The sequence below is a fragment of the Scardinius erythrophthalmus genome (assembly GCF_964197995.2).
Source record: "Scardinius erythrophthalmus genome assembly, chromosome: 16".
In the NCBI taxonomy this organism is placed as follows: domain Eukaryota; kingdom Metazoa; phylum Chordata; class Actinopteri; order Cypriniformes; family Leuciscidae; genus Scardinius; species Scardinius erythrophthalmus.
The window spans coordinates 31,873,038-31,891,805 of NC_138236.1; the positions used below are offsets into that span (position 1 = coordinate 31,873,038).

General features: G+C 38.4%; 1 protein-coding gene across 1 annotated transcript in view; it reads left to right on the top strand.

Moving 5' to 3' along the window:
* The window catches only part of cdkal1 (CDK5 regulatory subunit associated protein 1-like 1), a 445,321-nt gene that overhangs the window by 28,319 nt on the left and 398,234 nt on the right, over positions 1-18,768 (top strand). The window contains exons 2-3 of the mRNA XM_081388640.1: positions 13,734-13,894; positions 17,093-17,205. Of these exons, the coding sequence (XP_081244766.1) occupies positions 13,737-13,894; positions 17,093-17,205 (271 nt within the window). The 5' untranslated portion in view covers positions 13,734-13,736. The remainder of the gene's footprint in view (positions 1-13,733; positions 13,895-17,092; positions 17,206-18,768) is intronic.

Genomic DNA, 18,768 nt, shown 5'->3' on the forward strand with positions numbered 1-18,768 from the left:
TCGCGGTAATGGATATGCACGATATTGTTATCGCGGGCACTTTAAAATACCGTGAAAAATAATAGATCAGAATTTATAATTATAGTACGCACATTAGCTTATTTTCCATCAACCGCTTAAACAAACACTGTATATGCTGCTCGAAACACGTGCGCACTCTGATGTAAACAATCCCCACATGAAGCCCTGTGTGCATGCGGCGCAGTGTGCACTCTAGTCTAATGTAAACAATCCTCACATGGAGAAGAAGCACGGCGGAAGGAGGAATGCTGCCGACGATTTATCCCCCTTCTAAAAGCAGGGCTGTCAACTCTACGCATTCAGTGTGAGACTCACGCAATCGACACTTTTCACACGCTCTCGCGCCACACATTCATTTTCTCACTCAGAGAAAAATCGCGGAGCAAAGAGGACACTGACATCGACAGACTAGACAGAGCAGGTTACTTTTGAAAATTCTCAGCTCTCATGTTCTGTCCATTTTATTACGAAATTCAGACAATAAATACCGTTTTGGCGCTTGTAAATGTGACGTGACCGATCGCTGTAGCGCCTCAGTTCAAGTAAAACGATCATCTGTTACTTTTTATTTAAAGATACAGTACAACTTACCGAAAGGTATTTATGCCTTACACATAATATCGATCAATCAGTGTTTTTCAACCACGGAAAGAGGTCAATAAAACTGCAGGTGAACAATTATGTCACAGAACGTTACATTTACCTCAGGAAAGCCATTTAATGACCAACACGTAGTTGACTAGAAAAGATATCTATAGAGAGGAGTATTTTGCTAAATATGCGCACTATATTATATAGCCAGCAGCCATATCACCCTGTAGCCCAAGACTGGTTGCCCACTGAAGCTAAGCAGGGCTGAGCCTGGTTAGTACCTGGATGGGAGACCTCCTGAGAAAAAAACAGGTTGCTGCTGGAAGAGGTGTTAGTGAGGCCAGCAGGGGGTGCTCACCCTGTGGTCTGTGTGGGTCCTAATGCCCCAGTGTAGTGACGGGGACACTATACTGTCAAAGAGCACCGTCCTTCGGATGAGACGTTAAACCGAGGTCCTGACTCTCTGTGGTCATTAAAAATCCCAGGATGTCTTTCGAAAGAGTAGGGGTGTAACCCCGGCATCCTGGCCAAATTTGCCCAGTGGCCTCTGTCCATCATGGCCTCCTAATCCTCCCCATATATACTGATTGGCTTCATCACTGTCTCCTCTCCACCAGTAAGCTGGTGTGTGGTGGGCGTTCTGGCGCAATATGGCTGCCGTCGCATCATCCAGGTGGATGCTGCACATTGGTGGTGGTTGAGGAGATTCCCCCCTTCTATGTAAAGCGCTTTGAGTGTCGAGAAAAGCGCTATATAAATGTAATGAATTATTATTATTATTATTATATTACATTTGTATTATATTTTTACTTGTGTCATAATTTATTATAATGAAAACCAAATGATATTTAATTTAATTTGTTCATTTTTAACCTTTAATAATTAGGCCTATAGCAATTAAAATACCGTGATAATACCGAATACCGTGACAAAAGCTCAATCAATTAATCGCAGCATGAAAATTTGATACCGGCACATGCCTAATGCATTAGCATTATCGCTAGCCTTCTTAGCATCAGCCGAAGAGTTGCTCAAATGACCACGTTTACGCCCCATGGCGACACTATATAGAGCTAATCTTCAAATCAAAGAAGCAACAAAATTGCATACAGGCAGTATACAATTAATTAAAGGTCCTTTTTGCACTATCTAAGCACATATGGTGCAGGAGCTCGTACAAACACGTCTGATTAGGCAGCCATCTTGGACCCCCCGCCCTCCGGCTATGACGTGTTTAGTCTATACATTGTTCCTACATGACATCACAACATACGGGCATTTGCCGACCCGGCGCCATTTCTGTGGGCATGTTGTGGGCAGAACATTAGAAGAAGAAGCTGAAACGAGTTAATTTTGTGATAAAAAGTGAAAATGGTCATCTCCTGCTGGGTCAATGGATGTTCAAATCGTGCCGGAGGTTCAGTTAAATTTGGATTTTACAGTATACCCGTCATAGACTTCACGAATGTGAGAAAACTAAGCTTTTGTCAGAACAACGACAGAGGTTATGGCTGGCGAGGATAAACAGGAAAGAAACTCCCTCAAAACACGCAAGAATATGCTCGGAGCACTTTGTGTCAGGTGCACAATGTTGTGTTTAATTGCGAGTGTTCACAAATATAAGTTAACACTTTGCAGTTTGAATAATGTCCTGTATGAACCAAATGACAAGGTATTAAAAACATACAAAAACAACATTGTTTCCACTGTTCGATCGCGCCCGCGCCTCTCTCTCACTGAGGCTCCGTCCACACTACTGCGTTTTCGTTTAAAAACGGAGACCTTTTGCTACGTTTGCACCTCCTGTCCACACTAAAACGGCAAAAACGGAGACCCAAAATGGAGAAGTTTAGAAACGCTGCCGACCTGTTTTTCTTTTTGAATCTCTGGAGGGCGTTTTAGTGTAGACGGGTCAAAACGGAGGACTTTAGAAACGATGACGTAGTAGAGGCTCACGCTCGGCTCTGTGATTGGGTGTCATCAGTCATGGCGTATATCTTTGCTAGCAGCTGTTGTCCAAGTAAATTCTGCATTTTACAAGGCTATAACTGCCTACATGTAGGGCTGGGCGATATGGCCAAAAAAAAATATCACGATAATTTTTTTTATATCGGTCGATATCGATAATTATCACGATAAAAGTCAAATCTTTATTTCTTTCAAGTTTAAAGGCAGATTTTTGGTCCTAAGTGAAAGTTGTAGAAACCAGAGCGTTAATTGTGGTTTTAAACTACTTTTATTGTCAGAACATATCATGACAAACACTTGCCAAACAGGTGAACATTTCACAAATCTGAGGTAGAACATTCAACATTTGTCATTTTTCCTTAACAAAATAAATATCTTTATTGGAAAATTAATTTCTTAGTTTCTGCATGTGCTAATTTTTATTTGGTAAAATGTAATATTCTGACTGTTTGAGTTTTATTAAACTTAACCATTGGTCATCCAGTATCATGCATTTAGATCATGATAACCTCACTCATGGCAAAATGTAACTTTATGGTTTCTATGGAATTTGTATGAAAAACAGTAGCCTAAATACATTATTAAATACTGTAATTATATTCCACCAGTCCTTTAATACATCGTCTACATTAATAATATAATACAATTCAATATGTGTATCCCACATTTCATGGTGCAGTTAATATTACTAGGCAAACATTACAGTAAATGATGGGAATTTGTAGACGGAAAAGCCTTCTGACAGTATCGTTGCGCAGTGTTTCTCCTGTTTGTCAGCGCTGTTTCATCTGCCTTTAAACTGGTTTAAATCACTGAGACATTTGTGTTCTTCGTTGAATTCAAGCGCTTCTCACTGGATTTCGTGACCGAGACCGATCAGAGTAAACGCATCTGCTCTAGTGAGCTCGCACTCGCGTTCGCGCTGCCGTTTGGACTTTGAGCCGAGCGGATAAATGGTCCGTGTGGCGCGCGGTTCAAATGAGTTTCGTTCCGCTTTTGGCGCATAAACATTATCGAACATTTATCGAACTCTTGATATCGTTTTATCGAGAAAAATTATATCGCGATAATTATCGTTATCGTTTTATCGCCCAGCCCTACCTACATGCGCCGGAGGCAAGCTATTATTCGAGCGATCTGTGACAGATCTGTGAAAAATGTCTATCAGGATCCTTTTTCTGTCGAACTTCCTGTTGACGAATGCGCATGCGTCGCGTCCGAACGCGCTGTTGTCTTTGGAGCTCCATCGATTTGATTTATAATTCTTGATTTTCTCTTTGAACTCACAACGAAAATTTTCTACTTTTCCTCACCTCATAGTTACAACGCGGACTGTTGAGCAGACGCGTCTCAAGCCTATTAGTGATCCAACATTGGATACTCTTATAGGTTACTCCTGGGGATCACGGCTGAACGCGTCTTCTCTACACTCACTTACAAACAAACATTTTTTCGCCTATCGTGCGTCTATTCTACACCGGTACCACTAAAAAGGCGTATTATATCCAAGACTTCAGTCATAAATTAGTATTAATATTGATAGCATCACTGGTAGCGTCGTTGCTAACTTACTGTCCATCTGTTAAAATGGCGAATATATCAGATGTAAGTAGTCTACCTTTTGGTGCAGGTGAGGACACATTTGAGCTACACGCACTGCAGTCTGAGCTGGAAGCTGTTGAGAAACAGATCCACGACCTTTTAGTGAGACAAGCCGAGCTGAGGGACCGGCGTTTAGCTCTTGAAACATCACGCGCCGATGCACACAAATCAGTGATTGACATTACTAACCCGCTGACTCCGACCTCGTCTACTCCGTGCCAGGATCAGAACAAGAATCTCTCCGCCCTTCCCGGTTTTCGAGATCTCCACCCAGAAACGTTTCTCCCCTCTTCGCGAAACAGAACGCGATGCTGTGATCATCGGCGATTCCATCGTTCGGCACGTACACGCTACGTTAGGTAAAAGTAAGGTGCGTACTCACTGCTTTCCTGGTGCTCGTGTTTTCGATATCGCTGCGCGGGTACCCGAGATTTTGAACGGTAACGAGCGTGTCGGAGCCGTCGTGTTGCACGCGGGAGTGAACGACATCAGGCTGCGGCAGACGGAGGTTCTGAAGAAAGACTTCAGGAGCCTGATCGAGACGGTACGCAGCACATCGCCTGAAAAAACTATCATTGTGTCTGGACCGCTTCCCACGTACCGACAAGGGCATGTAAAGTTCAATAGATTATTCGCGCTAAATGAATGGTTAATGTCATGGTGTAATGAGCAGAAACTGCTCTTTGTAAATAATTGGAATCTGTTTTGGGAGCGTCCTAGGCTCTTCCGCGCTGATGGCTTACACCCAAGTAGAATCGGAGCAGATCTTCTGTCTGATAACATCTCAAAGTCGTTAAATACCGTTTGACTAGTAACGAAAAGTCCAAATTATAGTCTCTGCTGCACCAACTTAATTGATATAAATACTAGTGTAGAACATTGCATAGAAACTGTCTATTCCTCGTTTAGTGAGATCAAATAAATCTACTGCAGGATCTAGGAAAAATCTAATTGTTATTGAAACAGAAAATCTCGCTATTAGTGAACAAAAACAATATTTAAAGCTAGGTCTTCTAAACATTAGATCACTCACACCTAAGGCAGTTATTGTAAATGAAATAGTCACAGATAATAGCATCGATGTACTTTGCCTTACTGAAACCTGGCTTAAACCAAATTATTATTTCGGTCTTAATGAGTCTACACCATCAGGATACTGTTATAAGCATGTGCCCCGTCTGATGGGTCGTGGTGGTGGTGTTGCAACAATCTATAGAGATATTCTTAATGTTACCCAGAAAACAGGTCACAAGTTTAATTCGTTTGAAGTACTTGTATTAAATGTTACGCTCTCAGATGTAAGAAAAAAATCCCTATTATCTTTAGCTTTGGCTACCGTATATAGACCGCCAGGGCCTTACGCTGATTTCCTAAAAGAGTTTGCAGATTTTCTCTCAGATCTATTGGTCAACGTCGATAAAGCATTAATTGTTGGAGATTTTAACATACATGTAGATAATTCAAATGATGCGTTAGGGACTGCATTTACAGATTTATTAAACTCCTTTGGGGTCAAGCAAAATGTCACTGGTCCCACTCATCGTCTTAATCATACACGCGATTTAATTATATCATATGGAACCGATCCAACCGATATAGATATTATACCGCAAAGTGATGTTACTGACCATTACATGGTAACTTGCATATTACGTACTGCTGTAATATGTCATGCTGCGCCGCGTTATCGACCAGGCAGAACAATCCTCCCATCTACCATAGATAATTTCTCAAATTGTTTATCCGATCTGTCTCTGCTGCTGCCTGAACCCAAACAAACAGATGAACTAGAAGAACTAACTAGCACTATGAGCACCATTCTCTCCAGAACATTGGATATTGTTGCACCCGTTAAATTAAAAAAGGTCAGAGAGAAAATTAAAGCACCATGGTACAACACTACGCTTGTTCTAAAGAGAGAAACCCGTAATTTAGAGCGTAAATGGAAACAAACTAATTTAGAGGTCTTTAGAATCGCGTGGAAAGACAGTATGTCACGTTATAAAAAGGCCCTAAAAGCGGCCAGGGCTGAGCATCTCCGCAAACTAATAGAAAATAACCAAAACAATCCAAGGTTTTTATTTAACACCGTGGCTAGACTAACAAATAAACAGATGTCACCTGAACAAAATATCCCGTTACAGTTTAGTAGTAATGATTTCATGAACTTCTTCACTGAGAAAATAGAAAGCATCAGAACCACAATTGTAAACGTTCAATCTTCAATCGCACCTTATAATTCAGCCTCAATTATCGCCCCGCAAGAACAATTACAGTGCTTTACAACTATAGAACAAAAAGAGTTAAATAAACTTATCATTTCCTCTAAAACAACATGTTTATTAGATCCTATACCAACTAAACTACTGAAAGAAGTGTTACCTATAGTGAAAGAGCCTCTCCTCAATATTATCAACTCATCTTTATCTTTAGGTCATGTTCCAAGAACATTTAAATTGGCAGTTATAAAACTCTCATTAAGAAACTTCAATTAGAACCACATAATCTAGCAAATTATAGACCTATTTCAAATCTTCCTTTTATGTCTAAAATACTAGAAAAAGTTGTATCCGCCCAACTGGGCTCTTTCTTGCAAGAAAATGACATCTATGAAAAGTTTCAGTCTGGATTCAGACCGCATCATAGCACTGAAACTGCGCTCGTTAAAATCACAAATGATTTACTATTAGCTTCTGACCAAGGCTGTATCTCAATACCAGTTTTACTTGATCTTATTGCTGCGTTCGATACTATAGATCACACAATACTCTTAGATCGACTACAAAATCATACCGGTGTTCAAGGACAAGCATTAAACTGGTTCAGATCATACTTATCTGACCGCTACCATTTTGTCTATTTAAATGGAGAAAAATCGATCATAACTCCAGTAAACTATGGAGTGCCGCAGGGATCTGTGTTAGGCCCTCTGTTATTCTCAATATATATGCTGCCACTTGGAAATATTATAAGGAAACATGGAATTAGTTTCCATTGTTATGCTGATGACACTCAAATCTATATTTCATCACGGCCAGATGAAAACGCTAAATTATCCAAATTGACAGAGTGTGTTAAAGATATAAAAGATTGGATGACGTGCAATTTTCTTTTATTAAATCCAGACAAGACAGAGGTACTAATCATCGGTTCAAAAAACCGCCCACAAAACCTCTCACAATACAATTTTAACATAGTAGGATGCCCTGTTACTTTATCCTCTACCGTAAAAGACCTGGGTGTTATACTAGATTGCAACCTGTCTTTTGAAAATCATATTTCATATGTTACAAAAACAGCCTTCTTCCACCTTAGAAACATTGCTAAGCTACGTAATATGCTATCAGTTTCTGATGCAGAAAAGTTAGTTCATGCATTCATGACCTCGAGACTAGATTACTGTAATGCTTTATTAGCTGGTTGTCCTGCATCCTCAATAAACAAGCTACAGTTAGTCAAAAATGCAGCCGCTAGAGTTCTTACTAGATCAATAAAATATGATCATATAACACCGATTTTAATATCATTACATTGGTTACCTATAAAGTCCCGTATTAACTACAAGGTATTGCTACTGACTTATCAAGCCCTAAATGGCTTAGCTCCAGTCTATTTAACGGATCTTCTATCGCCCTATAATCCATCGCGCTCTTTAAGATCACTAAATTCGAGGCTATGGTCATACCTAGGATATCCAGATCCACCAAAGGAGGGAGAGCATTTTCAAATTTAGCTCAAACTCTGGAATAGCCTTCCTTATACTGTTCGTTGCTCAGACTCGCTCTCCCAGTTTAAAACTAGATTAAAGACGCATCTCTTCAGCCAGGCATTCATATAATATTTTTTATCTTAGTTAAATCCGGTGTCTAGTTCATAAACGCCAGAGGAGAACTGGCCCCCGACTGAGCCTGGGTTCTCCCAAGGTTTTTTTTCCTCCATTAGGTCACCTGATGGAGTTTTTCGGTTCCTTGCCACTGTTACCTTTGTCTTGCTCAGTTGGGGATATTTTGGGGATATTTAATTTTAATTTTTATCAATCAATAAATTCCATTAGAAACAAACCTTGTTGTATTATTTTAATTTAATACCGTGAAGCTGCTTTGATACAATCTGTATTGTGAAAAGCGCTATACAAATACACTTGACTTGACAATTCCCGTGTGCAGTGGCAGTATCGACCCTACATGGAGCGTCGGTTTTGGGTTAACCCGGGAAGAACCAGCGCGTGGTTTACACCGGCACGCACATGACCAGTGTTGGTGAATGGTCACGTGATCCGCGTTTTCAGTCGTTTTAATGTGGACGGAGATCAATTCTAATACGCAGCTAAAACGCTGGTGTGGACGGAGATCGTATTCGTTTTAATTCTCTGTTTCTAAACGAAAACGCAGTAGTGTGGACGGGGCCTCACTCTCTCACCACAGACAGACAGACAGACAGACAGACAGACAGACAGACAGACAGACAGACAGACAGACAGACAGACAGACAGACAGACAGACAGACAGACAGACAGACAGACAGACAGACAGACAGACAGACAGACAGCGTTAGCGCATACGGATCCACACCATTTATGACTGAAATTTTCGCATTGTACCTCTCTCTGTCTTGTGTTAATAGTCTCTTTATAGTCTCTGTCACTTTGTCTCTTCATGATTTTTCGTAACATTATAAACAAAGAAATATTCGAAATTTGCTTGTGAAACTTTGTAAACACAGCAGCTTATGCCATCAAAGCATGTCTCCGGGGAGGTCACGTGACATTAATTGGCCTGTGGGAACTATGTATAGCCTTGGCTTTTTTTTTCTTCAAATGAAAGGATACAGATATTAACAGCATACAGACACCATCACTAGTGGTTATAAGAATTGCACAAATCAACACAATCTAACATTTTGTCGTCATGAAAAATGTAAGGTTCCTTACAACAGACTCATGGATTTGTTAACCCTCTGGGGTCTAAGGTGTTTTTGGGGTCCTTGAGATGTTCAGACATGCCCTGACATCTGTGCTTTTTTCAGTTGCTTTTAAACATATTAATGGCAAAAAAATTGTTTTAGCTACACTATATAGCACAAACAGGGCTACCATAATATGTGAGCAACAAGAATGTACATGTCTGCATTTTTGAGAGAATAAGGTTTATGCGTGGTTATTGAAAAAACAAAAAACTAAAGTTTCTGAAATAAGACCACAAAACACATACTAAATATGTGCCAATAAGACTTTTGTCTAATGGATGTCATCGCCTAGTGTTTTTTCTTCAAAATGATGTGAAAATCACCCTGCCTAATCATTCACATAACACAATACATTGATTTGAATTTTGCAAAGCACTTTCTGTTTGGAAAAGCAATATTCGAGTGGGCGTCAACGATCATGCATATTTAGTGGTTCACACCTGAGGAGACAATGGGGCCCACATACTTAATGACCCTTTCATTCAGGTGAGTCACTGAGCCACAAGAATGCAAGAGCAACAGTTGGAAGCATCTCAATTCTTTTTTATTTTTCCACAAATTATGCTTGCAAATTGGCCTATAATATCCAAGGAAAACATGTCTAGTAATTGTGCAGTTAATTTTCATACTGTATTTTCAGTTTTGGAATATTTATCCTCTCCCCAAATTTGTCACTAATAAAACACAATAAAAATTATTTAAAGAAAAGGCTTATATTTACCTTTTAATAGTTTGTTTACACCTACCTTGTAAATATCTTTTTTTTTTTAATTAAAAAGGTTACAATTACAACAATTCAAGTGTAATCTTTCTTTGTAAAAACTAAAGTATACATTTTATCATACATATTTCAAAGTTAAGGATTTGATTGATTATTTGATTACTTTATTTTTGACAAAACATACTATATTTAACATATGAGCAAAAATTGGCAAACAAAAGCTTATTTGAGGTGGCAGATATTTTACAGTAAAAATGTATAATCTATCCAAAACTAATCAACGAAATGTTGTCTTTCATTTGTCTGTAACATAGGTCTTTCATTTTTATTATAAGAAATATAAATGTTAATTTGCAGTTTAATACGTTGCTTATACAAAAACATTTTATTTCAACATATTTCAGTTGATTTTTACTCATCTCAGTATAGCAATACATTTTGCTAAAACATCATCATTCATTCACACACACAGAAAGGCGATTTAAATTTAAACTGTCTTTTTGCGAGCTGTGATAAACAGCGCGCATCTCTGCGGCTGCCGTTCATTCATTCACACGGAAACGCGATTAACTTGAGAAGAAAAAAAAAACTTACTACAGTTTTCCTCACTCAGTCGGACCCTCGCTCCTCGCAATACCCGAACTCTGAGGTAGATTCTCCATTCTTATTATTCCTCACAGCGCTGCCAGATGGTGTAAACACGTAGGCTTCAATGATATGATTAAACTTGTGTTTTCTCGAGCTGATATGGGGGGCATTCACAGGTTTGCCTCAGTAATTTGCGTTTGAATAGCACGCGCTCTCCGTGGGCGGGTTCACATTACATTTGAATTAGCTCTAATGAGCTCGACTGGAATCGCTCTCTTTTAATACAGATTTCACAAGATGAGAATATTTGTTTTTTATATAAATTACCTCATTTAAAAGAAGAGAATTCAAGCTTCATGCCTGTGTGTCTGTATGCCTGTTTGACTGTGTATTCGCTGAGTTAGTTCATTTTCGGACGCGTTTCAGAATGGATTTAACTGACAGAGAGAAGGCAGAACTCGCATCACGTTTATTTTTCTTTATTTGGCAAAAAGCACAACACTTTGTTTTTATTGTGAGTATACACAAAAATAATACACATTTAACAGAATCGATTGATGTATGAAACTTGCTTGTAATATCAAAGTCAACAAAGCAAAATTAATTTCTTTTGAACTGAACTGAAAAAAAGCGAGCCTATCGCGCCGGCGCGATTGTCGACCTCAGGGTTTTTTAAAAAGCACGTCGGCCCACCGGGAATCTCCTAGCCTACATGCGTGGACGTCACACTTTAAATCCTAACCTGTTGCCTTTGACCATCCACTTATTTAGCTGCTGGCACATCAATTGACATGCCATCTCCTTTTCCCTCTCTTTTTTTATTTTTAGTCCCGACAGCTTTTTTGCTTTATCCATCTTTTTCGACTCGTACTGTACCTGCCTGCTCAGCGCTCACGGCGCCCCCGCCTGCTCGCGATATTATCCCCCCCTCTCTATGTCAAAATTCTATGATGGAATCTTATGAATTTACTACTCTAGCCTGTTAGTCCTCTAAAAAGTTATATAATATTGAGGAAATGCAGAAATTATTTAGAAACCCACAACAGCAGCTACGTATAGATTTTTTAAAAAAAGAATTACTATCGCTTTGGCGATTTTTAATATATTATTATTATTATTATTATATTATTATTAATTTGACTGCAACGTTATATTGTCCTAAAGTGTATTCTCACCGTGTACCGCCTGCAGAAACACTGCACCCGTAGGGGCTGCCATTGTTGTTTTGTATGGTTTCGCGGGCTATGTGACGTCAGAGCTCGTAACTGGGAGTGCATCGATCTAGTACGAGTTCACGGGTGGGAAGTCACGGGTTTGACTGCCGTTCCAGTGCACTTTCACGGGTATAAGATTGGAAAAACACTGGTTACAGGTTGCCTGGAACGCACCATAAGCTCCATATATGGTTACATCGGGGAGGAGACGCATGTGCGCACAATCTTCCGCTGACTGGGATTTATAAAGTAAATTCTGCGCAGATTCTGGCGTACGAACGGTTTTATAAGTCTGAATAGTTTTTGGCGTACGCCATTTTTGGCTTTCGGGTGCACGTACACTTTTAGTAAGGATCCTACGCACAGTTTTATAAATGAGACCCCAGGACTGCGTTGTCATTGTGTCCAGGCGCAGGTCTTTCATCAGATCTGGATCCGGCAGACTGCGGTAAACCTCGGATAAACAGAGAGACTAATATTAGCGTAGACAGCATCCTTCTTATGATGTAACGAGTACATCAGGATTTACAGGGAGTGTTCCTGGTTCCGGCTGACCTAATCTATGCAGCCTAACATTGAATTAACATAGAAGTCTATAATGTGTTATGTGTATGCTAGGTCAAAGAGATGTGTTTTTTGTCTAGATTTGAACTGACAGAGTGTGTCTGCTTCCCGGTCAATGTTAGGAAGATTGTTCCAAAGTTTTGGTGCTAAAAAGGAAAAGGATCTACCGGCAGCAGTCGATTTTGATATTCTAGGTTAAAAGTACAATTTTTTACATTTACACAGACTTTAACTGGGAGCCAATGCACATTTTGTGAAACAGGAGAAATGTATTCAGAAATGGAAGTTTTGGTAATAACTTGAGCTGTGTCATTTTGTACAAACTTTAATTTATGAAGAGATTTGGAAGGAAGCCTATAAAACAAAGCATTACAATAGTCGATTTGCGATGTTACAAGGGCATGCACAAGCATAGCAGTGCTCTTGAGTGAAAGGACTGGATGCAGACGATTTATATTCCTAATATGAAAGAATTCAGAACGGGTAACATTGTTAATATGAGTTTCAAAAGACGGAGTTCTGTCAAGAATGACACCCAAACTTTTAACCTGATTAGATAGAGGAACAGGGCAATTATCTATTACCACAGAAGAAATATTTGACTTGGCTACAAATTGAATGCGGTCTGTGAGATAGGAACGAAACCAGCTTAGAGCCATACCATTAATTCCAATAAATTCCAGTCTTCTTAAGAGTATAGAATGTGAAATGGTATAAAATGCTGCACTAAGATCAAGAAGTATAAGTATTGATAAAAGACCAGAATCAGCAGCTAGAAATAGATCATTAGACATTTTTACAAGAGGAGTTTCAACACTGTGATGGGAACGAAACCCTGATTGAAACTGCTCATATAAACTATTACAAGAAAGATGTTCACTATGAAAACAAAATGCCTGTTAAAAGGTTAAGTGCAGGTTTTCTCTTTTTATTCAAGTTTTTCAGTTTGTAAATTAAATTGAACATTTTAAGTAAATTAAACCTTTTTAATGAGATCAGGGTAATGGCATTGCAAGTGGCTTTGCATGTTTGTGGTAATACCTGTGCATTTTACATTTACCTGGCAGTTCTTTTATATCACATGCTCATTGTCAATTGTTTGTCCCATCAATGGTATAAAAGCTGAAGTGGGTCCAGCTTTGGACTTAAACATGGCTGGGGCATCTATTTTACTCGCACTGCTGTCCGCCATCCCGTTAAAAGCCTCTTTTTCTTAGGCTTGTTAACTTATGTTCATGTTTCATGTTTCCCTCATTCATGTGTTGAGCACCACCTCAAGGAGCCATGAAGTAGCGATGCTGGGAGCTGGCAAATCCATTTAGAGCACCTTATTTTATTAATTAAAATATAAATATTTGGCGCCAGCATATCGCTTCTCCTTTTGCATGAAGGACAATATGTTGCTCTGTCGATATTTTGTTCCACCCCTAGGCTAATCGACTGTGTATGCTATTTTTACAGAATTGCGGTATTTCATCTAGTGCATTTGTTTTCATTAGATCATGCCGTCTGCTTGTGACTCTCTTGTTGATGATATCGAGGATATGGTGACCTCCTATGACCCTACTCCCCATGAGCGCCAATTTGCCAGGAGAAGCATTGTGCCTCGCGCACGCAAGCTCAAGCAACAGCCTGCAGGAGAGGAGCTTCTGACAGACAGGTCAGAAACACAACTGTAACATGCAGTCACATTACACTTTGGTCCTCTCTTTAAACTAACCCTGTATGAAAGGTATTGTTTAGATTTCACAGACCTATTGGTGCGCTCAGGTGCTGTTGTGATGAAGTTGTGTTGCACATCTTATTTGCTGACTTTCCATCTGTTTATTTTTATGCAAATATTGTGTCTGTATGTAAACATTCAGCTACACCATAACATACAATAAAAACTGTCATAGTAGTGTGAATTGGCCTTTAAGAGATCATGTGTGAACAGCCCATTTGTGTACCAGAAAAGTCGTTCTGGTAATTTTACATTAATTTGCAATAATTGCTGTGTAAAAGGGGATATTGAAGTAAGAATGCAGTTTATCTGTCAGTCAGATTGGCATTAAAGTTGCATTTGTCGCTATAGCAACAGTAGGCTCCTGTGAAGATGAAGTTACAACAGAAACGAACATAAAAATAGAGGTGCACCAGTCAACTGGCCATAAATCGAAACCGGTTTTTAGTTTTATTTTGGCTGATTTCTATTCCGGACTTGCACACAAACTGTATTACACTCATTTCCCAAAATACCATTTGTATGGAAATATTGCGAAGTCTGTAAACAGGATGTTAATACAGGCCAGAGATGGGACATGCCGAAGACGGACGCAAAGAAGAGAACCAAAGGCGCATCAGCAACATTATTTAATTGTTGAAATAATACGAATCAAAAACAACTGCTCATGCGTGTAGCTTCCTTGTTTGCAGGGACGGACTTGGGCTAAAAAACAGCCCTGGACTTTCTCCCAAATAGGCCCGGCCATTCGCCTCTAGCCATGTGCAACAGACACTAGTCAGGATGTCCTGATACTATATGCCACAATACTGTAGAATATCAGACAAGATATTCACAGCAAGTAACATCTCAAACCAATGATGATAATTGGGGTTGTGTTTCTTAATGAAGCCTCAGCCTTCAAATAAAAACAAAAAAATGTACAATGCCATAAAATACAAGTAATGAAATGTCACTGCAGAAACCCCAAATTACACAAACTTGTAATTGTAAAACATATAGTTACTATATACCAGGTGTCTCCAACCTGTTTGTGTGCGAAGGCTACCTCAAGGGATAAAATAATCTAGAAGAGATTTTTATTTGTTATACTCCAATATTTATTACACATATAACATGGTGAAGCTTTTTTACTTTTCACCATCATATGCAAAATAATAAAATATCTTGATATTCTGGTTCAGATTTAGAAGCGTTTAAAAATAAAACAATTCCTGAAAAAATATGAAAATATTTATTGATTTTTTTTTTGTTGATTTTCAATAAACCTATTGTATGTGTTATCAAAAACAGTAGTCCAAACATTTAGAATAAATATAAATTAAAAAATAAATAAATAAATAAACTGCCATAACTTCTAAACAAAACATTAGCCTACTGCATTACATTTAATAGCCTACATTTACACATGACTATATTAATATAACAGCATTTTATGAATACAGGCACATTTCTGCAAAAAAAAAAAAAAAATTGTTTTACTAAAGTTAATTCATAAGTTGTGGTGTGAAATGTCTTCTAGCTGGTTTGTTCTCGGAACAATGTTTCGCCTGTTTTTTTAGCGTCAATATGTTGAGAATATCAGCGCTGTTTCATCTGGCTTTTACAATCTTAAATCACATAGTAATCTGTGGGTTTATAATAGAGATAGAGAATTCTGCGCTGAATTGAAATGCTCAGTGGATCGCGCAGCTCTGTGTAATAGGCTAATGTTCGCGTGATCGAGATCAGCCCGCACAGCTGTTTTGTCCGCGATCGCTGTTTTTTCTGTGATCGCTGCTCCGCGCTGCTCAGATCAAACAAGTTTTGTTCCGCTTTTTGAGCGTTTGTCATTTGTTTCTCATACGCAACGCAAATGACAGCGTATAATCAAGGAGAGTTGGGTAATTTTGTAGAGGCAAAAGTTAAAATTGAAACGTTTAGTTGAAAAGGTCGCAAAATGATACCATTCGAAGTCTGGAACCCCAACGGCAAGTTGGGGCTATTTATAGAATGTGTTTAGCGGGCAACTCACAGGCACCACGTAATGGAGTCCACTGCTATACGATAACTTAACTATTCAAATATAACGTAAGCAAATTTAAAAGTAGGCCTACAGCCTTATAAAACTAACTTTCTGTCAGTGGCTATAGGCTGACTCTTCTTCCTCAGTTGTTGCATGTTTTTTTACACGTACTGTAGCATATATAAGTGATCGTATTAGTGCCCCTGCTGTTGGCTGTTCATATTGCTTTATTAGACTTTTTTTTTTTTTTTTTTTTGGACGGCATTCTGGACTTTTCCAGAACGCACAGATTGTCAGTCCGTCCCTGCTCGTTTGGATCATGATTGAATTCAGTGGTTGCCTCTAATTTCAAATGCTTGTTATAGTGAAAGTGACGTGAAGGCCAAGTATGGTAACCCATACTCAGAATTTGTCTTCTGCATTTAACCCTTCCAAGTTAGTGCACACACAGTAGTGATTAGTGAACATGCACACACACACTGCAAACTGTGGAGACACACACCCGGAGCAGTGGGCAGCCATTTTTGCTGCGGTGCCCAGTGAGTGATTTGTGGGTTAGGCGCCTTGCTCAAGGGCACCTCATTCAGTATTGAGAATTGAACCCACAACCTTCGGGTTACCAGTCTGACTCTCTAACCATTAGGCCATATGACTGCCCCTATACTGCCCCTATACTGCCCCAATACTGCCCCAATAAACAACAAATACATTTGCATAAAGAAAAAAAATAGGCAACCGGTATCTGATTCAGCCAATGCGCTTGTAAAAAAATAAATCTGAATCGGCCATGAAAAATCATGATTGGTGCATCATTACATAAAATAAATATCTGAATGAAACCTATCATTTTGTGATAGTTACAGTTACACTGATTAAATATTGCTATCTAGTGGATAAAGCTTGGAAATAAATGTTTGACAGTGTGGGCCATATCAGATCTACAACAATGTAATCACTATTAAACGATCTTGAAGATGACTGCTTTACAGTATAGATTCAGATTTTCCTACTTTTTTTTTTTTTTTTTTTTTTTTTTTTTAATCCATGTGTATCAAAATATAACATCCAAACAACCCTGGACAGCAAGTATTCATAGATGATAAACCTTTAATCATTTGCCTTATTTACAGTGTGATTCCTGGCACACAGAAGATCTGGGTGAGGACGTGGGGCTGCTCTCACAACAGCTCTGATGGTGAATACATGGCGGGGCAGTTGGCTGCCAGCGGCTATAAGATAACAGGTACTCTGTGTAAACAGATTAGGCTGTCTGCTGTCTTCAGTGTCAAATTTTATTTACAGTATATAGCACTTTAAAAACAAGGGTAATACACTATTTTACAGTGTCCTTGTTACATGTTACATGTACTCAACAAAGTAATAACAATAAACTATGCATAATAACATGCAACTTACACTCAACCAAACCCTAATCCTACCCTAACCCTATAATAACATGTTGCTAATTAATATTACTCAGTACTTAAATATATAATTACTAGTGCTGTCAATCGATTAAAAACTTTAACTAGATTAATCACACATTTTTTCTGTGATTAATCCAGTTAATCGCAATAAAAAGAAATGTTTTTGTACGTTTTTAATATATTTTATAATGTAGTAATTTCACAGTTAATCAAATTAATGTAGAAACAACATCAAGACAGTATATTTTAAATACTTGTTTAATGGCATCTTTTTATGAATGAAGGCCAGTATTACTGATATTAATACAGCTACAGTTTTTTTCTTTTTTTTCTCACATTTATTAGGCTTCAAAAATATAACAGTTTTTAATTTAAGTGAACTTAAAACAATGCTAACATAAACCCATAATAAATGTCATATTTACTCGTGCCCTTCCTGTCTTAACAGTTAGGAAATATACAGAAATTTAATAAAGTTATCAAAGTTATATGCAGTCTGCACTGCATAAATTATAAATTAAATAGTTAATCCTTATTAAAGCTACAAAATAACATAACATAATATAGACCAGTTATGTATAAACCTAAATAGAGTAAAATTTTGAATAATTTTTTTAAAATCGAATTATTATAAGAAAAGATCTAATATACACAATACAGAGTTGGTACTTTATTTCACAGGACAGTGAAATAAAAATAAGAAGTGAATAATTCTGGAACATAAAGCGCTGTAGTAATCAAGCCTAGTAGCGATGAATGATGAATACCAGTCTCCAAATCATTGAAACTAGAAAAGTTTTGAGCTTACGAATTCCCTTAAGCTGTAAAATGCCGGCACTGACTACATAATTTATTTTTTTGTCAGCTTTAGATCAGGATCAAAGATAACCCCCAGGTTTTTGACATTGGGATGAATATTTGTTGGAAGAGGACCTAGGTAAGCACTGGAATTTTAGTTGTTGTGAGGGGCAAAACAGAATAACTTGTCTTTTTCTCATTCAACTTGAGAATTTTTTTATCCATCCAACCTTTAATGTCATTTAGACATACGAACAGAAGGCAGAGTTCATTCCAGATTTTATAGGAAGATTAAGCTGGGCATCATCTGCATAAATATAAGAGACATTATGGTACTCAAAAATGGAATAGAGATGGAGCATGGACAGGGAAATCAAGGTTGGACCCAAAATAGAGCTGATGCGGTGATCCACGGTGTTGAAGGCTGCACTTAACTCCATCAATAAAAGGATGGCACAGTTGCCCGAGTCAAGATAATATGAGGGCGTTTACCACTTTTAAAAGGATAGACTCAGTACTATGCTTGGCTCTAAAACTGAAAAGGATCCAGAATATTGATAGAAACCAAGTAAGGAGATAGC